Here is a 25,834-nt window from a genome sequence, read left to right on the forward strand (position 1 = left end):
AAGAATAGTTTTTGTGTGCAAAAAAAACCCCTAAATAACGACTTATATAGTGATGACGATTTCAAAACACGGCATCATGAAGCTTCGAAGCGTTATGAATCAGTGAGTCGAATCATGTTTCGGATCACGTGTCAAACCGCCAAACTGCTGAAATTTGGCGATCCAAACTGCTGAATCGACTCACTGATTCATAACGCTTCGCAGCTTCATGATGCCGTGTTTTGAAATCGTCATCACTATATAAGTCGTTGTTTAGGGTTTTTTTGCGCACAAAAACTATTCTCGTCACTCCATAAAGTTATTTTAGAACCACTGTAGTGAGATGGACTTTGTAACGACGTCTTTAGTACCTTTTAAGGGTCTTGACAGTGAACCGTGCCCTTGTGCCAATGGAGGCCTTTCAGAGTCATCAGATTTACAATAAAATATCTTCATTTGTGTTCCGAAGATGAACGGAGGTCTTAAGGGTGTTGAACGACATGAGGGTAAGTAATTCATGACAGAATTTTCATTTTGGGGTGAACTAACCCTTTAAACCCACAACACCTTACAAACACAGAACACAACCACAGCTGACTGAAAGCCTCATGTGATCTTGCTCAGTCGACTAGTTAGTCTCTGTAACAACCAACAATCCTCAAACTCCTCAGAGTCTCATGAACTCCTGACTGAGGAGTTTATCTGCTTTAAAACTCGTGTTTGATGAGCCTTAAAGCTCATTTATTTATTCATTGAAGATTCACTAGAAGATCATTCTCAGAGAGACTTTATTGACAAGATGATATATTTGAGTTTCAAGCCTTAAAAAAATGCAATGAAATCAACACAAAAGGTTGTTTGTAGGTTCCTGGTGGCTCAGTGGTCTAGCTGTTGGTAATTGGCCTGGAGAAATGTCTGTCTCAGTTCATTAACCATAGTTAATGAACTGAGACATGAACATGTGCATGCATTTAACAGGAAAAGCAACCTATTCCCATTCAAAAAAGGGTAAACATCACGCTCAATTACAGAAACCAGACTTTTATCTGAGACATGGCTTCAGAAGACATATTATGGAGCTTCTTTATCGTCCCTTTTGGAGTTTTACAGATCACAGAATTATTTCTGAAAGGTCCAGTTTTGTGCTCAAAAGTTTACATACCGCCTGCAGACTCTGCAAAAAGTTAATTATTTTAATAAAATAAGAGGGATCAGACAAAATGCCTGTTATTTTTTATTTAGAACTGTCTTGAATACGATATTTTACATAAAATATGTTTACATATAGTTCACAAGACAAAACAAATATTTGACATACCCTTGATTCTTAAAACTGTGTTATTACCTGGATGATCCATGACTGATTTTGTTTTTTGTTCTCGAGTCCCTTGTGTAAACGTGTGTAAATATTCAAAATCTTCAGTTTGCATCCTGCTAATGAGGCCTGTCAGAGTAATTCTAACAACGCAAACTGCATTCTGTGTAGTGCAGAGCAAGTGTTATTAGTTTGCAAGAGCACAAGTTTGAACAGACTTACAATTTCTGGGAGCACCAAACAATGCAGACCGTTCCAAAAAATGACCCAGCATTATGAAAGATAGAGAGAGCAAAATGTGAATATCTGAGAGACGGAGAGTGATTGTAAATATTGTGATCAACACCTCAATTTCTTTTTTGTCTAACCTGTTTTGCATCCTTAGGTCAGTGTTTCCTCCCGAGTACAAAAAAACGTACACACCTGCTCATTATATGCTCAAACTAACAAATATATGTAAAATAATACACAGAATAGGTGTGATTGTCTGAGTCGTCTGAAGAGAGGAGACATATGCGCTCTAGATAAATGTACTATAAATCGTCAACATACAGACTCATCTTTCAGAGGCAGAAAGAAGACAGAAGCACACATGGGACACGTCAAAAGGTTTAAACCTTTAGTCATATTTTAATCTTTCTGGATTTATTCTGCTGTCTCTATTTGTCTCCTAATCCTAAAGGAATAAATGTTGATGTTTATTAATTTGTCCTATTTTAAAGTGTGATTGATTCTCTTTAAAATATATATCTAGTAGTAATACTAATAATCTTCATTTAGAAAATAGAATTAGAGAATGGTTTAAGTATTGAGCTGTCAGTTTAATATGCTTTTTATTTATTTAATTCAGGTCAAAAAGTGGTTCAATTCATAGGCTTTATATTTAGCCATTAGGAAGTCTAGAATAAGAAACTACCCATTATATTATTCAGTGCAAATCCAATGAAGTTATTCATTGTTCTCGGTTACTCTTATATATCTTTTAGTGTTATAATTGTTCTTAAGTTTATTTTCAGGAGCAATGCTGTGCGCCATATGGCTCATTTTACTTCAAGGTTAGAGCTCAAACACAACTCATACACACAAACTACCTTTTTGCCGTACATACTGCATAACATATTTGTGATTCTCTTTGTTTTTTACTCTCATGACAAGCAGTTCTGGGAAATGCCACGTCAAGCGAGGAAAAATATAAACAATAAAATCAGAAAGTTAGCGTTCGCATCTCCTGCAATATTGACTAATGGATCGGCAGAGAATCGTCTTTCTACTCATTAAGAACTCACTTTACGCTTCTGACTATCGCTTGTCACACAGATGAAGAAGAGAGACAGTATTTACGTGCTTGCCAAAACCATAGATATAATATGTCTAGGGCCAAAACCATTCACACACTTTTTGCTAACTGGCAAGCAGCATTAGCAGTTCATCTTCTTCTTTGTCTACTTACTACTTCTTCGTCGTATCAATGTGTGCTCGGCAAGACCGTTTTGTGCTTGAGCGCCACCAAGTCGTGTTTTACTGTCACTTCAGCAGCTCCAGGCATGTGAACAAAAACGCGGATCTCATTGGTCGGCCAGTTTTTAACGCACCGCGTCAAAATAAAAAAACAAACCGATGCGTTTTTTTTTTTAAATGACGCCTTTACGTCTGCCGTTTTGCACGTCGGTGTGCACACTCACATTGGCGCCCCTTGTTTAGTAAAGAGGCATTAAACGTTTTGGCGCAAGTTTAACGCCTCATGACTAAACAAAGGGCGCAAAAACGGCCGGGTTAGTTTTTTTATTTTGACGTGGCGCGTTAAAAACTGGCCGACCAATGAGATCCGCGCTTTTGTTTATGTGCCTGGAGCTTCTGAAGTGACAGTAAAACAGGACTTGGTGGCGCTCAAGCACAAAACGGTCTTGCCGAGCACACATTGATACGACGAAGAAGTAGTAAGTAGACAAAGAAGAAGATGAGCTCTTAATGCTGCTTGCCAGTTAGCAGAAAGTGTGTGAATGGGGTTGCCATAGACCTAATATGTCTATGGTATTGGCAAGCACGTAAATACTGTGTGACAAGCGAGTGTCAGAAGCGTAAAGTGCCGCAGCACCACCTTGTGTACCGGGAGCGCATCTACTGAATGTGCACGTTCATTCGGCGCATCGCCAGTGAAAATCGCTTGGGTGTGAACACTCAAGACGCGCCGAAAAACGTCACGGACAACGCTGGCGAAAAGCGCGTGCGATATTCATCCCGGTGTGTACAGGCCTTAACGCTGCATTCACATGGGGCATCGGCGTTAACGCTTCTCATTTACTTTGAATGGGTGATGTCATACGTTGCCATGCTGCATTCACACGGGGCGTCGGCATTAACGCTTGGCGTTAGTGTTGGTGTGCCTCCAGGATCGTGGTTGGGAAACACTGCTCTAGGGTATTTGCATAGGGCGATCTGATTGGATGACACCTGCGTTGGCGCTTGAAAAGTTGAAACATCTTCAACTTATGCCGCTTGCAACGCGAGTGAAGCGCGGACACAATTCAGTTCGGCAACGCATGACGTCACCCATTCAAAGTAAATGAGAAGCGTTAACGCAGTGTGAACGCAGCGTTGAGGGTTCGGTCGCGTCGCTTCACTCGCGTTGCAAGCGGCAGAAGATTTCTCAACTTTTCAAGCGCCAGCGCAGGCGTCATCCAATCAGATCGCCCTATGCAAATACCCTAGAGCAGACGCTAGCCAATTGCGTTCATGCAACCCTAGAGCAGACGCGACAAGTAATATGATTGGCTGTTGTCACTATGACGGTCGCACAAGCCGCCCCATGTGAATGCAGCGTAAGCGCAATCTGGAGAATCCACGATTTGCGAAAACGAATTAATAAAAAACATTAACAAAAAATGAAGCATATTTAAAGAGCCTGATAAATTAGAGTTTTTTTCATTTTCATTGTGTTTTTCTTCTTTTGTAATGGCATATTTTTGATAGTTTATGAAAAAGTTACGTTCAGTTTTATAAAGTTACGTTCCTTTTTTTGAGACACATATAATTTCATATACATCTTCCACAAGCCCTCGTTGCATGTGTGACAGTATGACAGTAAGCCCCGCCTTCTTTGATCTGATTGGAGAACTTTGATCTCAATCATTTTGACATTGAGTTATACCACTGAGTTAGAGCAGCCTAAGAAAACTAATCAGCCTAAAAATCTAACTTTTAACATTTTTTGTCATCTTAAAAAATATCAGCTATACTCGTTCTACACTAAAAGGATACGATAAGAAACATAAAATGAGAAAATATTAATTATATTATTTTTATTCATAGCTCCGACAAAATCATTGGCTGTGGCCAGGCCATTTTCGGTGGGGGGGATTTCCTCATCCCTCTTCCTCGACCAAGCCCCAGCCCCAGCCCCATCCCCTGACGAACCATCGAGTGTTAAAATGTTGAGGATTGAGGTGAAAACTGATCCCAATATCAACCCAAATGATCCTGAAATCATGAGCAAACTCTTGGAGGAGGTGAGAGCTGCATCTTTCGCTACTGTTTGCTGTCATCTACTGGCTGCTCATGTTATTATTGTTCTCATAGATGGCGAAGTTACAAATAAGCGGACATTTCACATGGAGAACTCAGCCAGATGGAAAAGTGTTCCAGAGAGTCACTCCGAAAAAGGACGCTCCAAGAACTCCATGTCACTGACATGCATCATAATGCAATATTATTTTTTTATTTAATTGCAATTGTCAAATTTTAAAATGTACAATATTTAAATTCTTCTACAATAACAATGTCACACTTTACAGTGGTGATTGTTCCACTTCGCAGTTTGGTTGCAGAGTGAAATTTATTTGAAAATAAATAAATATATGCCATAACTATTTCATATAATACATATTTTCTTTGAATATTTTTCATGTTATATGTTTTAAAATGTTGATATTAATGTTACTAATGTAGTTCACTGTGCACTCAATCAATAAAAGTCAGCAATAATATCACCCAATTCATTATAAGAAGTCATTATTTAAGTCATTCAGATGGCAAAGGATGTCAGCCTTATGTTGTGTATATTCACGTGCAGCAACATTCAGCAAACATCTCTTTTTTAAAATAAATATATATCTGAAAACTGAAAAAGACACAAATCCTTCAATATTAACTAATAATAAAATGAAGTGTTTGTACGGATAACATAATTTTCCTGTGCATTCTCATGTTTTGTTGTGTTCTATGATTTGTTAAAATACATTGTATGTACATTTATAACACTAATACTTTGTATTTTATTACTTTTGCATCAAATTACAAAAAAAAAACAACAACAAAAAAACTGAGGGTGTTTCTAATAGAGCGTCTGTGGGAGTGATGGTAAAACATCTTTCCCTCTTTTCACAGCCGTTATCAATCTCTAACTCTATTTTCCCCTCTTTTTGAAAGTTGTGAAATCACTATTGTGGCGTTTTTCGTTTGCTATTTAAACAAATGGGCACACACACAAAAATATTTAATGTATTCTATCATTTACATCTATATAGCTAACCCAACTATAACGACTTCCGTTCTGAGAAACCCGGATATGTGAGAAAGGTCTAATAGATATATATAGATCATAAATAAGATTATATATATATATATATATATATATATATATATAGTCGTCAGAAATTTAAGTAACGCCCTCCTGTGGTGAATTGTGTGAATTACAATACGAGTCGATTGTACATTGACGTAATTATTAAATAACTTTTAATTTCAACAAAATGTCATTAACTAAATTAATATTAATTGTGTGAATTACTTTGCTGCAGCTTGTTGACCGTTTGCTGAGCAGAAATAGGCCTGTTTTATTAGACATGTAATACAAACCTACACAACTGTGCGCGCTCCTGTGGTGAAATGAGTGAATTACACCAGAGCCCCTCCCTCTAGGGAAGAGATGCCTGATCACGCTGTATAAACCGCTTTTTTAATGGAAATAGATTAGCACATCATACATTAATTGCCTGGGTGCTAACTTAATAACGCAGAGGGGAAAAAATGCATAGGTCACCCATCAGTGTGAAAACGCCCACACATTAAGAAACGCCCACTTTTGTTTCCGCAGAGATAGCATACCCCACAAATGGCCTTACATTTATTTAAAATTATTTCTTGCCGCTATAACTGGAGCCAGAAGAAACGCCTTCATTACATTAAATTGAATTGATTTAAAAAATAATAATGCTTTAATAAATTGTTGATTACATTCGCCACCTCGAAAAACCAACGCAACTGAACGCTCTCCTGTGGTGAAATGAGTGAATTACACCAGAGCCCCTCCCTTTAGGGGGAGACTCCCAACTTTAGCTAAAAAAATACGTAATGCGTTAATAGATATGCCTGTCTCAATACGCTGTATTCTCCGAGTAGGGCTCTTACAAACCGCTTTTTGTATGGAAAAATAGATCATCGGATTCGGCACATCATACATTTACTGCCTGGGTGTTCACTTTTGACATATTTGCATGACATAGTTGTGAGCTGGAATCCGCGTTGATTACATCGCTGAGACTAAATGAACCATGGTTTTGCTACACTAACCAGTTTAACCATGTTATGTGTTTTAACGATACGGAAATGGTAATCAATCCGCCAAAAATCATTCATTTTTTGTAAGGGCGATGACAGTTATACATGTATATTACCTTCATATCTTCTTCGATTGTCATAGATGTTGTTCCTCTTGAGCTGTGTGGTTTGAATCTTGTAGGCCTATGCATAAATATTTATCCGATTTGAAATCGTTTTTGCTTCATTTAAGACGCACCTGTACGACTGTTCACGTGGTACCTGTTTCTTTTCTCAGTGCACGGTCAGGATGGACCAACAACCATGTGATGTGTCCATATCATATCATGTGTGTGTGTGTGTGTGTGTGTGTGTGTGTGTGTGTGTGTGTGTGTGTGTGTGTGTGTGTAAATTATTATATCATCCTGGGACCAACTAATTCTAGACTTTTGTCCACTGTAGTGGACGTTATATTTTAGGGAATTTTTCTGACATCATACATGTCACAGTCTGGGTCTGGATGTCCTGTAAAGAGCACATTCGGGGCTTTGCAGAGATAGCCTACCAAATGTTTGGAGGTTTCATCAGGAGAACAACTTCTTCTTAGTCTTTAAAAACAGCTGACATTAATGTTTTGCACTCTTATGGAAATATGATCATATTTTTTAATTATAATTTAAATCGGATTATTTTTTAAATTGTTTGTTATAAATCAACATCTCAGGAAAATGTTATGGGGTTTCTTATCAAAATATGACTTTCTGTTACAAAACAGGGCATTGATTTCATAAATGTCCACTGTAGTGGAAGCCAAGACTTAAATCATGTTTATCAGGAGAGATAACAAGTGAATAGGGAAAAAAGTTAGGCCTACATACCAATATTTCTATGAAATATATATTATTATGAAAATGTTGCCAATCATTATTACACTTCTTTTTTCATTACATGTTGCACCAAGAACACATCAATATGCAAATTAGATGCAGCGTATAGATACATTGTATTGAATGGAAAAATCCAAGTATGGCCATTTTACCCACATATTTCATAAAGGAAAATGGTATATCAATGCATTCTGTTATATCTTTCATAACATAGTTCAGAATAATCATTAAACAAAGTTTGTTTAAAAAAAAAATCCTGAAACCTAAAAAATGGTTGGTGAATGAAAAATAAATCCCATTGTTTTTGCCTATACATGCAATTTCATGTCATTTTATTTTTTTTAAATATTTTTATTCTCTTTAGTCTTGGTGTCAACTACAGAGGACATATCATAACATATGAATAAAATATAATTTTTCAAAAATGTTTTTTTTCCCCCCCATTTGTTTCTTATACTCTAAAAAATGTAATGACATGGAAAAATACTAAATTTAAAACACTTTCTTTTTCTGGGTCCCAGGAGGATATAGGCTATACAATTAGCCTAATATAGTTAAAATATAATAGTTATAAGCTACTCTGTGTTTAAATGTTTTATTTTAATTCATTTAATAGTCTAATTATTAGACTATTTATCCTTTAAATTCAGGGAAGTTTCCTATAACTCGTATCTGAATGTCACTCTAAATGATCAGGCATCATGTACTGAAACAGTGCAGATTCATGTGGGGGGTCACAGCAAAAAGATCCCGGACCGACCTGAAAAGCCAGTTGGTGGATGAGTCCCATGTAAAAGCTCCCATGACCCGTCACTAGGACAACCCCAGATAAACAACAGCTCACAACAAAAGAGGGACACATTGGGGAGGAACGGCAACTCACTGGTAGGACAGCCTTTGGGAAGAATTTCTCTTAAAGCGGATTACAAAATCATGTTAAAATCAAGGAAAACTTAAAGCTTTTTCTTACATGCATTGACAATGGTCAGTTCACAGTATTGCTGAAAACAAATGGGTTTTTTGAGTGCATTCAAGCTTCCAGCTATTGTGTGAGAGAAAGGCACTCAACGATGGTAAGAAATGTTTAACTTCTATCGATGTTTTACGCTTTCAAGATTTCTTTCATTTTTTCCCTAAAATCTCATATGACCTTTATAGCCTTCAGGCACCAAGAAGTCAAAATCTCAAAGTGCCAGACCTGCCAAAAAGAGCAAAAGAACGCGCTCCTCCAAAAAGAGGTCAGTCAGTGCCAAATCCACAAAGACAGGTGTGGATATTCTGAGTCCAGCTGCCATGGAGAACGTCTACTACATCTCCCATAATGCAGTGGACTGCTTGGAGTTCAGAGGATTTGGCTGGCCTGGGGCAACCAAGAAGAAAGGAAAAAAGGGCAAAAAACAAAAAAGCAAAAAATGAAATGTTGATTTGTGCCAATTAAACCATAATGTGCATATATGCATACACTACCGTTCAAAAGTTTTAGATCAGACTTTTAGAATTTTTTTTATTATTTTGCTCACCAAGGCTGCCTTCATTTGACCCAGAATACAGCAAAAACTGATATTGTCATATATTATGACATTTTAAAACAAGAGATGTTTTTTATTTTTTACAAAAGCTTTCCATTTCAGATCAATGCTGTTGATTGAACTTTCTATTCATCAAGAATCCTAAAAAAATATGTGCACAACTGTTTTCAACATTTATAATAATCATAAATGTTTCTTGAGCAGCATATCATCATATTAGAATGATTTCTGAAGGATCTCATGACTGAAGACTGGAGTAATGATGCTGAAAATACAGCTTTGATCACAGAAATAAATAACATTTTAAAATATATTTAGAAAGACATTTATTTTAAATTGTACTAATATTTCACAATATCACTGTTTTTGCTGTATTCTGGATCAAATAAATTCAGCCTAGGTGAGCATGAGAGACTTTAAGAAAAAAAAGACAAAGAAATGTTTTTTTTTTTTTTTTAAATCTTACCGACCAAAAACCTTTGAACGGTAGTGTATAATATATATATAAAAAGATCATTTCACTTCTTTAAATTGTCAGTTGTAATAAAACAGCAGAATGTTATATTTATCTCAGCTGACTTTCATTTAGGATTATATATAAATCCAATAAATGTTGGTTGAATGAAACTCTATTAAAGGTGTTTTAACACAAATTACACTCAGGCTCTGTTTACTCCTGGTATTAAGATCATTTTGGTCGATCAGATCACAAGTAGATGAGGGAGACACGTTCTCGTTTGCACCTGGTGTTTTAAAGGTCCTGTTCTTCGTGATCCCATTTTTCAAACTTTAGTTAGTGAGTAATGTTGCTGTTAGAGCATAAATAATACCTGTAAAATTATAAAGCTCAAAGTTCAATGCCAAGCGAGATATTTTATTTGACAGAAGTTCCCTTTCAAAGCCTACAGCGAACGGCCGGTTTGGACTACATCCATGTACATCCTGCTTTAATTACGTCAGTAGAGCAGTTTGTCGACTAACCTCCGCCCACAAGAATACGCGAAAAAGGGGGCGTGGTCTTGTTGCTCCCTCGTGGAGAAAGGAAGTGTTGCGTTCGGTTCGGTTCGGTTCGGTTGCGTTTGTCGCCATGTCGTTCAGACGCTGTTATTTTCATCCCGGAGTCAAATCACCTTTGTTTGGCCTTCAGGGGCTGTAGTTTGAGTGCGTTCATCTCCCCGTTATGGTAAGAGGTGTGACCTTCCCGGGCAACGTGGGCTAAGCTGCTGTCGAATCACAACACGGGAACCGCTGGCACAATCAGAACTCGTTACGTGTTTCTGAAGGAGGGACTTCAGAGAACGAGGAAATTCTCAGGCCGTTTTGAGGACAGTGAAAACAGCAGTATACAGATAAGTAAATTGTGTGAAAAATACTGTGTTTTTTTACACATGAAACATGAACACATGTTATATTGCACACTGTAAACACAATCAAAGCTTCAAAAAAACACGAAAAACGGGACCTTTAATCCAACTTATTTGTCCACTTTCAACCACTTCTGTCCTGGTTTCTTTGAGGGGAGGGTCTATGTATGCATACATGTCAGAGACTGTAAAAAAAGATGGACGATGCACCTTCACTACCTTGCATTGAAGAAAAGTGAAGCTGCCAATGTCGGAATATGGTTCCGATATCTTGCACTGATTTGGGACCTGCGTCTGTGCAGTAGAGAGCAGGAAGTAGAGCCGCCATATCAAAACCCCGCCCACACTCCCACAGTATCTGTTAGTACAGTTTACTGCAGAGCTCATTATGTCTGTGTGAAATAAACAGTTATGGAAATGTAGAAATTAAAGCTAAAGCCTCAATCTCGAAAATCCCAAAAAACGTCCGTTGGTGCTTCAGTGACAACTTTGTTTAGATAAGCCGTCAATCACAGCTGTCAATCATGGCTTCACACCACATTTTTAGAGCATCAATAACTACAAACCAAACATATTTAAAAAAAACTAACACTTGAACATACGTCAGTGTGATAAAAACTACTTAAAAAGACTGTTAGGGGATAACAGTTTAGGAGCCAAGACCAGTTGTGAAGAACGAAAGAGTCAGGAGTGCAATTAATTTAAGAAAAAATGACTGAATAGTTTGCAGTTTCATCAGCAGAAGCCAGCTTCTAGTCTCTCACGGAGTTCATAGGCTGCGCTCTCCCTCTACCTTTTTTACGTACATACAATTTTTCAACACTTATGCTCTTTTCAAGGTCTAGCTACGTCATTACTGCAGGTTAAATGATTCTGGTTGGCTAAGAGAAAACAGATAGCCATAGTAAATTGTCAGTTAATCAGATGCATGTCTCCATAGATCACTTGTTGACGCTTTCACCCTGGAATTAGGCACGTGGTGACCTTCCAGGTCTGGAGCAGGCACCAGCTTACTCAGAAAACACGTCCACCCATCTCTTAGGATGCCCGTAATCAACCTCCAATACTGATCTGTAACACAGAATACTGCGCACATGCACAGAGACACAGTCTCTCCAAGGTTGGAGTTGGTGGAGTGTCAACTGAAAACAACCTAGCTCTCCAAAACATACAGATAACGTCTCCTCAGAGAGAAGTGCAGGCAATAAAATCTTATTATTTAGTGTTTCAGTAAAAGGAAATAACATCAAATGAATTAAAGGGTTAGTTCACCCAAAAATGAAAATTCTGTCATTAATGACTTACCCTCATGTCGTCCGACACCCGTAAAACCTCTGTTCATCTTGGGAACACAAATTAAGATATTTTTTGTTGAAATCCGATGGCTCAGAAAGGCCTCCATTGGCACAATGCACTTTACACTCTCAAGACCCATAAAAGGTACTAAAGACGTCGTTACAAAGTCCATCTCACTACAGTGGTTCTACAATAACTTTATGAAGCGACGAGAATAGTTTTTGTGCACAAAAAAACAAACAAAATAACTTTATTCAACAAGTGCGAAGCACCACGACGCATGCGCGAGAATATGGCGTTGCGCCGGTGTTCGGGCATCCAGGAAATTTTGACCACTACGCCAAGACCTAAAGCACAATCAATGTAGAATTCAACAGCTTAGATACGGCCCGTCTTCCTCTGCTTGTAAACGAAGGTCATCGCTCGCGGGTCATGTGTCAGAACGTAGTAGTGCTTCATGAGTTCACGTCAAAGGCCTAGACGGAAGACAAGCACTTGTTGAATAAAGTCATTATTTTGTTAGTTTTTTTGCACACAAAAACTATTCTCGTCACTTCATAAAGTTATTGTAGGACCACTGTAGTGAGATGGACTTTGTAACGACGTCTTTAGTACCTTTTATGGGTCTTGTGAGAGGAAATGTCATTGCTGCCAATGGAGGCCTTTCTGAGCAATCGGATTTTAACAAACATATCTTAATTTGTGTTCTGAAGATGAACGGAGGTCTTACGGGTTTCGAACGACATGAGGGTAAGTAATAAATGACAGAATTTTCATTTTTGGGTGAACTAACCCTTTAATATAAAAAAAATATATATGAATAAAAACATAATTTAGTAAAAATGGATGAAACCAATGCGTTTACATGCGTGCATGTATGTATATTGAAGCGGCAGTGGATTTCAGAATCCACCCCTTCAAGACAAACCATCTTTGATTTTTTTTTATTTGAATAATTTGATTATTCAATGTAATTTGATTGTTTAGTTTGTCTTGCATGCATTAGAATACATGGAGGGGGCTGAGTTTATGAGCTATACTGGGACCGACCAACTGGGGGCGATCGAGACACGTAGGCTTCCCTTTTCAGGATGTGTGCAGCACGCTTGGTCAATGTATGCGCTTTTTCAGATCTTTCAATCTAATGGACAGAAAAACAGAGAGCAGTGTTCGTTTCTGCTCTGAAAGACAGAAGACCATGCCGAACGCTGCGTGTGTGTGTTAGAAATCAGGAATAGTGAGAAAACATTGTGCTTGCTACGTTTTTCACCTTCAAACCAAAACTTGGGTCTTCAGCCGACAAAGTTTAAAGGCAGCATCCAAAAATCGAATGCCTTCCTACTATATAGTAGGCAAAAATTAGGGCGACAGAATACACAGTACTCATAAAAGAGAAGGCAAAAAGTACCCGGATGACCTACTACTTCTGGTGAGATTCTGAAGTGTGCATATGATGGACACTTTGCTATCCCATGAGGCCACGGGAGAGAATTTTGTAAATGTCAGTGAAGTGACGTAATGGACGCTGATAGGTCACATGATCATGACAACATGTCGCATGTAGTATGTCCAGAACATACTACATAGAACATACTTTTGTAGCGGTCGTGAAGTAATTATTTACTCAAAATAAATACCTACTTAAGAGAGTATGCAATTTCAGATGCAGCCAAAGTCCTGCCTGTCTGTAGCGTGCATCCCATATTTACGCATTAGGTTAGTAGAGGCTTGTCGACCACATGAGCGTCTACACTACAAAAGCAATCTGTTTTCGACTACCTCTGGAAACCTAAAAAAAACGTTTTAGATCCTGTATTTAGCGTCAAAAGCATCAGGTGCAAACGACCTTAAATGCAAATCATCGGGTTTTCTTAAACATAAATAAATACACTACCATTCAATCAATTAGTTATCAACTTTATTGGTAATTTACTAGGTTTTACTACGCCGTCTTTCCAGACACCATATAGGTACATAAAATAAGCCACATAAAATGTTACAAAAGAATATCTGAAGCTTGCAAGTGCATTCAAAGAGGCAAATAAACGTTAGCCTTAACACCAAAAAAATTAAAAACAGCCTCTAGTGCACTTCATTGTTCCACTTACTCAGTGTATTAACGACATGTAACAGTTTTGGAGTGGATGACTAATGCTGGGCTTTGTTAGAAGTTTATCAGTGATTTTGTACGCGCGCGCACACACACACACACACGCACACACACACACACAAACTCAGATAAATACAGAGCAGAAAGCAGGCTGTTGCAGTAAGGACAGCTCATACGATGTCCCGGGTTCGTCGGATGGCGCAGCACAGCAGCATGCTGAAGATCATGCCAAAGACCTGACAACGAAAGAGACACAGGTTAATATCTGACACCAGATATTAACCATGGTTAACATGCACAGAAGCACCTACTCACCATGATCACCCCGATGCCAATCCCAACTCCTCCGATCACTTGAAGCCTAGAGGTGAAGATTTCCTCAATAGCACCCGGGCAGCTCTGGAGCAGAAACAAAAGAGGTAACTATGGTACGGGGGGGGGGGGGCAACTGAAGATAACTGAAGAGACTGTTAATTATTGAGTTTCTTGTACCGTTGTGACAAGGATTTGAAGTCCCTCCTTTTTGGGACATATGTCAGATTCTCCATCCACAATCGTCCCTGTTGTTCCACAGCAGTTCAACTAAAGAACAGCACACAGAAAACCATCAGTCAGATTAACATTCACAGGGTTTCGGCAGGTTTAATGAAGGTAACTTTTTCAGTAAAGTTTTGTGTGGTGTGCCCCAGGGATCCATTTTAGGACCTTTATTGTTTTCCCTTTATATGCTTTCCTTGATCCTCATTTTTCAGAAATACAACATTTCATGTCACTGCTATGCAGACGATTCCCAGTTTTACCTACCAGTAAGGCTGGACACCACTGGTGCATCGGATGTGTTATTGAAATGTGTAAATTGTATTAAGATAGATAAATATTTTTTTGCAGCTAAATGAGGATAAAACAGAGGTTTTAATTCTGATTTGTCCTGCAAATTCATCTCCTGCTCTGGAAGCCCAGTTAGGTCTCTTTACACAAACAAATCTCTGAACCAAATTTTTTTTTGATAAACAAATTAGTGCTGTTATTAAAGGAAGCTTTTTCCATTTAAGATCTATTGCAAAGTTGAAGCATCTTTCAAGATAAGATTTAGAAGTTGTGATTCATGCTCTTGTAACATCACTATTTGATTACTACAACTCTCTTTATTCCGGTCTCCCTCAGTCTTCGTCATCACGGTTGCAAGTTGTTCAAAATGCGGCTGCAAGACTTCTGACTAGGTCTAAAAAGAGGGACCACATCTCCCGCATTTTAGCGTCTCTTCACTGGCTTCCCATTAAATTTAGAGTTGATTTTAAAATCCTTATGTTTGTATATAAGGCGTTGTCTGGCCGTGCACCAAGGTATACAGGTGAGCTTCTTGTGCCATACTGTCCCGCTAGGGCACTTAGATCTTCTACTCACTTGCTCTTAACTGTGCCTGGGTGTCACTATAAGTTAAAGGGTGATCGGGCATTTTCTGTGGCTGGGCCCAAGCTTTGGAACGGTCTCCCCCATCATGTGAGGTCTGCTTTGTACAGCACTTTGGATCAACCCATATTGTGTTTAAAGTTGCACTATAAATACATTTTGTTTTTGTTGTAAAATGTAAACATTTTTTTTATTTAATTAAAATAATAAATTGAAGGAAGGATAACACATCAATATGTTCTCTAAATGTAAATGTCTAGGGAGCACACAATGAGTTGTATTAGCAATGCTTAAAAAAGTAAAAAAAAAAAAATACAATTTCCAACAGATCTCCATTACTCTTTAACTTGTTTTACAAAGAAATAGCTTAAAGTTTGAGATAAGATATATTGTGAAAGTGATTTTATAATTAAAAGAAGAACAAACATCTGCCAATGGATTCATAAAAATCCACTTAATTCAAATGCAAGTTAGTTATTTTCATACCCAAGGACAGATGTATATGTATATGTATATTTTGAAGCATAAACTCACTTAATTTAATAATTTTGCATCTCAAGTAGATGTTTTTTGATTTAAGGATGTTAGATATTTGTACTTGAATAAAAATTTAATTAAATTGAATTCTTTTTAGAGTTTATTCTGTTTTAATTTTTCTGGGCTTTGTTTTATTGGTTAATCAAAAAGCATGTCTGATTGAAATCATGAAACAGACAATTTAACAGCAAGTTATTAAAAGTTTAACAAAAAATACATTTTTAGGACCCTATGAAATATGTTATTTTTTCTCAAATTCCATCTTTTATTCAATTTTTATAAATGGAATCTGCAGTTCCGTCCATGTTTTCTACATCATGGAGCCCTAATTTAATGCCATGATATTGAATTGACTTTCTGCACCAATTTAAGAAATTCAATTGTGAAAGGTCAAACTAAGACTTTTTTAAGACCCGCGGAAACCCTGATTTTGTTTTTTGTCCTCCATTCATAGAATGTTTTTGCTCTTATGGCTTAACGAACCATAAAAATTAACACTCACTCCATAGTGAATTAATCGCAGAGTTTCCTTCAGCGCTTCCTGTTTACTGGTTTTGTAGTTGTTGAAGGTCTCCGTGTAGAACTGCTGGACATCCTTCACGACCTTGAGAACGAAAGAAGAGGACCCACTGTGAGAAAATGAACGGGTAACAGGAGAAAGAGAGTATGAACATCACCCACCTTTTCCCTATTGGACAATCCCCAGATTCCAGCGGCCACCTCTGCAGCAAAAATGATAAACAGGAACACGAAGAACTGGAGGCAGCGAGAAAAAGGGAGAGGACATCAGCAAAAATTTTAGATTTCTTGGCAAAAGATGCTCTAAAAGGTGATCTAAAGTGCATGTGAATTTTCATTTAGTCTGTTCAAAATGATCCGGACACATAAATAAAAAAACAAATAAAAATAAATACACTTTTTTTTTTTTTTTACTCGGGTAACATTGCTGATGGGTTCAACATTTCTTGTGTTCTTTAGTTACCTTGAACAAGACCTTTGTCTCAATCTGTTCAGCAATTTAATATTAGTAAAATAATTAAATATTACATCAAATTAGTGCATTACGTTGCTCAAGGATCAGCCAAATTTCCATAATGAAACATGGATGTTTAGGAAAGTTTTGCGGTGAGTTTGTGCCATCTACTGGTTTATATGAGAATAAAATCAAATGCCATTTTTACCCCTTCACTTCTTTTTACGCGTACATGAGGGTCAGCGTACAGTGCAAATGCCGCGAATTTCGTCATCAGAAGAGTACGTGCGTACTGTACACGCACTGCTAGATTTTTGTAACATATGCGCATTTACTTTTTTTGCAGTATTTACATGGGTGATAACGGTGGCGAGAGATTGCTCAAAACTGTGCATGCGCACAAGCCAAAAGAAGTATACTTTGCAAGGCTGTGCGTCCAACTGCGTGTGTACACACTAAAAAAAAACAAAGTATACTGTAGGCTTTAGGGTACGTTTACACGACAACGATGAACTAAACATAGAAATGTTTTTCCATTTGTGTTTCGAATACAGATGACAAAGTTGCCAAAACGACCCCCGTTCACACACATCCGCGAAAACGACTAAAAACGCTGTATTCTGCTGCCAGGCCAGTAGTTGGCGATGTCACTTGTTAAGAAACACTACGAGCCTATAGACTGAATAGATGTGCATGACGTCACAGTTTTCAGAAATTAGTTAGACAATAACAGTGTTTAAAAAAAAATTAAAACACTTTTTTTTTTTAAGTTTGCGTTTCCAGACCCGCAAAACACCTTAGTTGTGTAAATGAAAGGCCAAATTGCCTTAAAAAGTTTAATTTTTTTTGTTGAAAACGGTGTTGTGTAATTTTGTGCAGTAGTTGAATATGGGAAGACTCACCAGTCCTAGCATGCATGACGATTCTTTTATTGCTCCACAGCAGCCGAGGAACCCGACCACCATCATGATGGCCCCTGCCACAATGAGGATGTAGACCCCTGAGGACAGAAAAGAACAGAACATTCGTCTCATTTCTTTGGCTTCTCATCTGAAAAAAATACTTGAAATCAAGGGCATTTACTGCAAATGTTATTATCCTCAGATTCAGTTCATTACAGACACACATTTAGCTTGATGTATAAATGATAACCTTTTCCTTTAGCTACCATAATGGTTTATCAGAATGAGCTATTGCAAAGCAAAATATGCAAAACAAAATTCCATGCAAGTGTACAGTGATGTATCCATAAGGCCAATTCACACCGCACAGACAAACGGCAACAAACAAGTCGGCCGTTGGATGTAGAATTTTATGAAAAAATGACGGTCATGTTCACACTGCCCCAACAAACACTGACTGAACATGTTCAGTCGGGTGAAAACAAACACAGACAGGGGTAACACAGTGATCTGTCAAAACCTAACAAACATGTGGCCTATAGAAACGCCTGTCATTAGAATGTTTCGCAATGCAGGATCACTTAAAGTGCTTTCGAAACCTCTGGCAGGCACTTGGAAACTTTCCCGCTAAGTTTATCACGTTTTTAGATCGATGGAGGTGAGCATTCTTCTGAAAACTGTTGAGAAAAGAAAAATAAACCAGGCAAAACAAAAGGAGGTGGGAAGCGAGCAAACAATGCGGGTTCTGTTGGGGAGGAGGAGAAAGGCATCTCTGTGAGGGATGATGGCAAGGGGCAGAGAGCTGGCATCGTGTGGACCAATGCCAGCCTCCTCCAAAACAGCACTGCCATTATAACTCAACCAACCTACCTCTTAAAAAACAAACACGCAGACAGAAACCCGACATCCAGCTCTCTATATTTAGGTGGTTTTCGCCCTTCAAAAACTGAGCCATGATTTATAAGAGGGTTGGTTTTACGGTTTAAAGTTAAATTCCCTGGTTGCTGCAAGCCTCCAAAACTGGCGAGGAATTCAGTCTTTGTGCCTTTCATAAAAACAAACAAAGCATAGAAGAATAGATGGAGTGCTTTGAATTTTGGACGTGTTTTGTAGTCGTCATGCCATTTGCGTTGCTTTAAGAACGTGATTGTTCAGTGAGTGTTCAATGACCAAGTCAGGGACAACTGTTCAAAAGTTTGGAATAAAGATTAAAAAAAATGTTTTTTTTTGGGATCAAAAATACAGAACATGATATTAGAATGATTTCTGAAGGATCATGTGACACTGAAGACTAGAGTAATGATGCTGAAAGTTAGCTTTGTGTCACAGGAATAAATTACATTTGAAAATAAATTTAAATAGAAAACAGTTCTTTTAAATTGTAATATTTCATAAATGTACTGTTTTTACTCTTTGGTGAGACACACACACATACACACACTATATAAATTCTGATAATCTGTAGAGAAGCCAAAACAATTAGTCTCATTTCACGCTCCTGAATGGCCTTTCATTCGTTTCATGTTATAATACTAGCATTCATGACGCACCATTCACATGACAGATCGTCTGATGTCGGGAAATAGGTGTGGCTGGTTTCCATGACTACTATTATACCTCATACCCAAACACCAACTTACAAAGACCAGATCATGTAGGTGATAAAAGGAGCATGTGCGATGGTATTGCGAGATAAAGGTGGATACTTGATCCACTGAGAAGATAATTAGAGGAATCTAGCTCAGGAATGGCCAAATCTCACCTGTGAGGAACACAGAAGGGGAATTTTCTGCAGTAAAGAATCCTTTAGTTCTTTCATCGAAACGCAGCCAGAGGCCAACAGCTAAAACTCCTGTCCCTGCGAGCTGTGGAAACAAACAAAACATTGATATATCCAATTAAAAGTTTAGTTTGAACAATGGCCAGACCAAAAAAAAAAAAAAAAACAGTCTGCATGGTACCACCTGACAACACAGACATTGGCAAACCACATAGAGGAAATATAGCTGCAGGCCAAGCATGGCATTATTTACAAGGGCGGAGAGTACAGGAAGTCAGGCTCCAAACAACGTATTTTACTCTTTTTCCCTGAGAGAATGAAGTTCAACAGGGCTTATGAAACCAAAGGCACTCAAAAGAGTAGACCAACCTGATAATCTTGTTAGACTGCTTCCAAATGCACCGAGAAAGAGATATGCAAAACTATGCTGAACAAACTCTAATTTCTCTTGACCAACTCCAGCGTTTCCCAGGACACTGTAATGTGGCTTCCATGAATGAGTAACATGTAAGAACAAGAACGATTACGATCTTGTACATGTTCTCACAGCCAAAAGTTAATCAACAGCCCACACATACACTTAAGAGTCAAAACAGATAAAGATTTAAATGCACCACACCCATGTCGTTCATATTTAATTGTTGTGCACATGGGAAAGTAGGTCAGATTTTTAATTCTCCTTCAACCTTCTATGAATTTGCACAAACGGTGGATGAGTGCAGTTCCCTCCTGTGCTTTGATCAATGACGCAATGAATACCTAGAAACAAACCATACTAGCTAAACCAGATCACACTCAAAGAACCCCCAACACACCCACACACACGCGCATCTCTGGTACTCAACAAATTGAGTTTCAATCCTCCACATTTCTTCTGTTTTGGAAAAATGCAGCCACAAATATAAGCTCTGAGTCACAGTGAGTCACTGCCAGGGGTGTGGAGGCTTGTCCCTCAAAGATTCCCAAACTGATCCTGTCTTTTTCCACCCTTACACAATGGGAGTTTCTGATGGGTGGATTTAGTGTTTGCTAGTTTACTCACTTACCACAAAGCCAGCTTAAGGCCAGGCCCAAATACCAAAGCCACTTTAAGACGAGATAAATGCTACTGACCAAACATTATGTTTTGCTGTTATGTGTAGAATCATATATTCTAGAGGTCCGCATCTACATGTGTGCAATGTTAAAGATTGTACATTCAAGGTTTTCAGTGTTCAACAGGCTCAAATAAAAGTCACTAAATATTTCAAACCAAAGAGTGGTTAATGATTGACAACATTGCACATTAGAAACTAGAATTAACTAGATAGTATGAAATGAACAGTCTAACCACCACAGCTTCTGTTTTATAAACAGGCCTGTGAACAAGGAACTCATTTTTCTTGTTCACGGTTGAATATTGTAGAGAAAATAACGCAGCATGTTAAGGGTCAAAGTTTGTCAAACACTACATCCATTTTAGGCAAGCAAACAAAGTATGTAAACAAAGCAACTAACAAACTTTCATATCCTCACCACACCACATTCAAGCCACATTTACATTTCTGTGTCAGTATGTTGCCATTTTACTCTACAAACATTCATTTAAAATAGCATGTACTCGAGTAATGACGAAAAAAATACCTACCCAGAAGATGAAGTTGAAAATAAAGAGCAAGTATTTGACACACTGAAGTCCACCTCCGGCCATGGCTAAAAATTAAGTCTAGTTTTAAGAGTAAAAACCCGATACTGAGCACCTGAAATGTGCTTCTTTCCCACCTAAAAACAGGGCGAGTGAACAAAAAAAAAATTCCAGCAGGCCACACCCTCCTACCTGGTCTTTGTCAGAGGGAAAAGAAGGAGGGGCAAAACCATTTTAGATGTACTGTGTCGCAGGGGAATTGAGGAAGAACACAGATAAAAGGTTACCTGCTGCTCAGTCCTGCACAAAAAAAAACGAACTAACACAATTCAGTAGCGTAAATAGGGTTTAAAAAAAGTATACAAGATCTATATTGTGGTTTAGTTGCCAAAATGGCATCAACACAAGCTGATCAGGTTTTACTTTTCATGTAACTCGAGCTGTCCCTCTGGAACACTGGGAAGTCAGAACACAGCTATTGTACCTTTGCTCGACACCTTTAAGTGGAGGGACGGGTTAGAAACAGAGACTAAGGGCTCTCAAATCAAAGCATTGCTGAAAAACCTGTTGCATATCTTTGGCATACCTTCTGCATCCTGTTTGATAGTTTATACTTTTATAGTAAAGGTCTTTCCTAAAAATTTCTTTTTTTGCTGTGAAATCTTTATTGATCTTTATAACGTAAACATAAGATTTACTTTTATATTGGTAGTTATATTTTTTTAAGCTGCTCATTTGTTGGATGTCTTAGATTGACTTGATTATCCATAGATATATTTCCCCCCTGAAAAATCATGTTAAAATGTAATTACGAAATATGACACGACATGCTTCTGAGGAGAGTTTATTTGTTCATCTCTCAATCATCATTGTGTTGCATTATATGCTTTGCCTCCACAATGAAACCTACAGGCCTTGATCATAAAACTAAGCATTTAAATATCATATTACTAAGATATGTTATTGGGATACGCCCATCAGGCATAACATTATGACCAGAGAAGTGAATAACACTGATTGTCTCTTCATCATGGCACCTGTTAAGTGGGTGGGATATATTAGGCAGCAAGTGAACATGTTGTCCTCAAAGTTGATGTGGGTAAAAAATGGGTAAGAGTAAGGATTTGAGCAAGTTTGACAAGGGCCAAATTGTGATGGCTAGATGACTGGGTCAGAGCATCTCCAAAACTGCAGTTTGTGTGTTCCCGGTCTGCAGTGGCCATTATCTATCAAGTGTGGGCCAAGGAAGGAACAGTGGTGACAGGGTTACTGATGCACGTGGGGAGCGAAGGCTGGCCCGTGTGGTCCGATCAAACAGACGAGCTACTGTAGCTCAGATTGCTCTAGAAGTTAATGCTGGTTCTGATAGAAAGGTGTCAGAATACACAGTGCATCGCAGTTTGTTTTGCATCTGGGGAAGATCAGTCACGGTGCCCATGCTAACCCCTGTTCACCACCAAAAGTGCCAACAGCGGGCACGTGAGCATCAGAACATGGACCACGGCCTCCAAATTCCCCAGATCTCAATCCAATCGAGCATCTGTGGGATGTGCTGAACAAACGATCCATGGAGGCCCCACCTAGCAAATTACAGGACTTAAAGGATCTGCTGCTAACATCTTGGTGCCAGATACCACAGCACACCTTCAGGTGTCTAGTGGAGTCCATGCCTCGACAGGTCAGGGCAAAAGGGGGACCAACACACTATTAGGAAGGTGGTCATATCTTATGCCTGATCGGTGTAGAGTGACAACTGATATACTGCATTTTTTGTAATGTCACTGATTTACATTACAAGCTAGTAGAATTTCGGCATACTTTTTGGCCATATAAACAACAACATCTGCAACAAATAGCATATTTTTGATCAGTTTGGGCCTCTGAATAAAATTGGTGTTTTTTCCTCCTCAGTATGAGTTCCATATTCTCACTATATCATATTATATGAGCCATAAAAGTCTGATATATCAATCAAATAATTATAAAAACACACATATGCAACATATTTTAACACAATATTTTGCCTACAGGTTCCATAAACTGTTCCATTGAAGAAAAACATTTATTTTCTGACTATTATTTCATTTGTCAGGCTTTACAGGGTTCAGGATGAATGTGGTAGGTGAGGACAAATCTTAATAGTCCCTAAAATAAGATAAACCCATGGGGATTAGATTACTTGAATCAAATAAGCAAAATCATTATGTAGGTAGCCTAATATTTGGTTGCTGTCCTTCTTTCATTATTTGTGAGAAGATCATTTCTGGGGCTAAATTTACAATAATTTATGGGATGGATTAGTGATGGGGTTGCCTAGCAACAGGTATGCAAAACTTTGACTTGTTCGTCTTCTCATGAATAATTACCATCTTGAACATTGCATATAGTAACTCTTCTAAAAACGTGTCTACTCGTGAACTACTCAACCAATATCAAAAAAAAATAAAAATAAAATAAAAACAGTTAAAGGAACAAACAATGGCAGAAAGTGAAATGTTTAGTCTATAGGTTCTAAACATGTTTTGCTTACCAGCTGCCCCATAACACTCAATTTTGAATCACACTATTGCGAAGAGTTAGCTCATGAATATTAATTACGTTGTTAACCTTCCTGGAGATGACACACGGTCACGTAATCTAATGAATAGTTACCGATTAGCATTTTTTTATTTTGAGAAACAAACACGTAAGAGGTTTTTCATTAAGTTAGCTATGGGAATATTATGAAGACATGTATTCGCCGCAATCTGCGATCATATAACAACTTAATGTTTTCAAGATGCCGAACATCACGTTACGTAGCCTAATCAATATTAATAAGTTAGCCTTCTCAGGCCCAGTTCCAGAATCAAATCACTGAGGTTGCTTCTGAAATTACTGAGGGTGCTCTAGTAAATGTGCTCCGCCACAGCAGGGTACAGTGAGAAATTTATGATCATTTATTTACAAGTCATTTACCAATAATTGGAATTTCAAAAATATTTTGCTGCAAATTGTCTATTAATCTATTAGTCTGCCTATACATTGCTTTAATGCGTTACTAGCATTTTAACATGTCATCTTCCTAAGAACCAGAAAAAAAGATTTTGTTTTTTTCAGCCATTTGTTTAAAATTCCTGTTATATGCTATATCCACTGCTCTGTAGAGGACACCAGAACACATTTATTGAGAAAATTAAAAGACATGAATAGACAAACAATGGGATTTTTTTTTAAATTCACCAATCAATTTTTATGCTTCCAGTTTTTTTCAATTTAAACTTTGTATAAAGATGATTCTCAATGTTATGAAAGATACAGAATAATTTGATATAGCTACCATTCCCATTCTAGGCAATGCATACACTGTATCTAATTAGCATATTAATGTTTTGGGACAATATGTCATGTAAAAAGACGTGTAATAATATTTTCATATGTCTTGTATTTCATAAGAATATCCAGACTTAAAACTGTGTATGTTGTCAGATAAATTCGCTAAATAATGTCCTCTACAGAGGTAAAACTTATATTCTGGGTCTCATGAGGATATTTCTGTCTCGTGCAGAGTGGCTTTTAGATGGTCACTTCTGAAACTCTGCTGCATGCAATTTAGCAACAATAGTTCCGTAATAAAAATGAAGTTGTCAACAAAAAATATCTTACTTACTGAATTTGAGAGGTTTCGCAAGCCTGCATTAACTCAGCACTGAATAGGCTAAAAACGCGTTTTGAGCGGTGAGATTCTGATCGCGTTCGAGAGATTAATATCTGTGATTGGCTACATTACTCACAAACACACTGTAAATATGCATGTGACGCTCTCCAGAGCTCGGAGACAAATGTGCAAATCTGCCTAATCTGTTTCGCCAATATTATTTTAATTATTTGCTTTTGCTTGCGTTTGACCCTCTAGTACCCCCGTAGTCATATTTCTAGTAGCCTAAAGCTTTCACGGCTTTTCGAAATTACATATAAATTCAGCACAAACAAATATCATCCTTTAACATATCTTTGTTACATAGCTTTTTATGTTTAATAACCCAAAAACGTAGCTTATTTATTTAGGCTATGGAGCATAAGACTAGGCTACTGGTTATAATAACAAGTCTATATTAGACTTTTTTTGTTATATAAATAAACATTTAGGAGTAAAGTGTATTAACTCACCCAAAATATGAAATTAAAGGCGAATAGGATGTATTTGATGCACTGCTCTCCACCGGACAGACCTGACTTTCCCATCATGTAAATCCAGGTTAAGCAGCAACAGATATTGTTGTTGTTCTCGGATGTTTCAATACCCAAAGGTCTGTGTCTGTCCTGTTGCTCGTCTGTTACTCAATGCTGCTGCCCTGAGGGGAAGTCACTGTTTATAACGGTAAACTCCCACCTCTAGTCTGAGAAGGGAAAAGCTCTTTAGTCTGTCACATTCACTTGTCTCTCTTTCTTTCTGTCTTTACTTGATGATCAACTTATGTTTTAAAATAATTAGCAAGTAATGCATTTGTATATGCTCAAACTATGCACTATGGCATTTGTAGAACATGTCAAAATTGTCCTCTCGTGACCTCTCTTTCTTGTCTTCTAGACTGTGGAGCTCTTTCACAGACT

General features: G+C 37.8%; 2 protein-coding genes across 3 annotated transcripts; one reads left to right on the forward strand and one right to left on the reverse strand.

Moving 5' to 3' along the window:
- Positions 1-4,722: 4,722 nt before the first annotated feature.
- On the forward strand, positions 4,723-9,132 carry smkr1 (small lysine rich protein 1; the record flags this gene model as incomplete). The annotated part of the gene is made up of 2 exons (XM_079818377.1): positions 4,723-4,800; positions 8,875-9,132. The coding sequence occupies 2 exons, from the start codon at positions 4,723-4,725 to the stop codon at positions 9,130-9,132; spliced, it is 336 nt and encodes a 111-aa protein (XP_079674503.1).
- A 4,671-nt stretch (positions 9,133-13,803) lies between these two features.
- cd9b (CD9 molecule b) lies at positions 13,804-25,834 on the reverse strand. 2 transcript variants are annotated; one of them, XM_079817975.1, is made up of 8 exons: positions 25,391-25,834; positions 19,600-19,702; positions 17,838-17,935; positions 16,644-16,718; positions 16,465-16,566; positions 14,508-14,597; positions 14,331-14,414; positions 13,804-14,251 (listed from the first exon to the last, which is right to left on the reverse strand). In XM_079817975.1, exons 1-8 carry the CDS (start codon positions 25,466-25,468, stop codon positions 14,186-14,188), a joined length of 696 nt encoding a protein of 231 aa, XP_079674101.1. In that variant the 5' UTR covers positions 25,469-25,834; the 3' UTR covers positions 13,804-14,185. The 2 variants fall into 2 exon arrangements, with proteins under 2 accessions (XP_079674101.1, XP_079674102.1); XM_079817976.1 differs by lacking the exon at positions 25,391-25,834 and adding an exon at positions 21,245-21,746.

Source organism: Gobio gobio (assembly GCF_949357685.1).
Source record: "Gobio gobio genome assembly, chromosome: 5".
Taxonomy (NCBI): Eukaryota; Metazoa; Chordata; class Actinopteri; order Cypriniformes; family Gobionidae; genus Gobio; species Gobio gobio.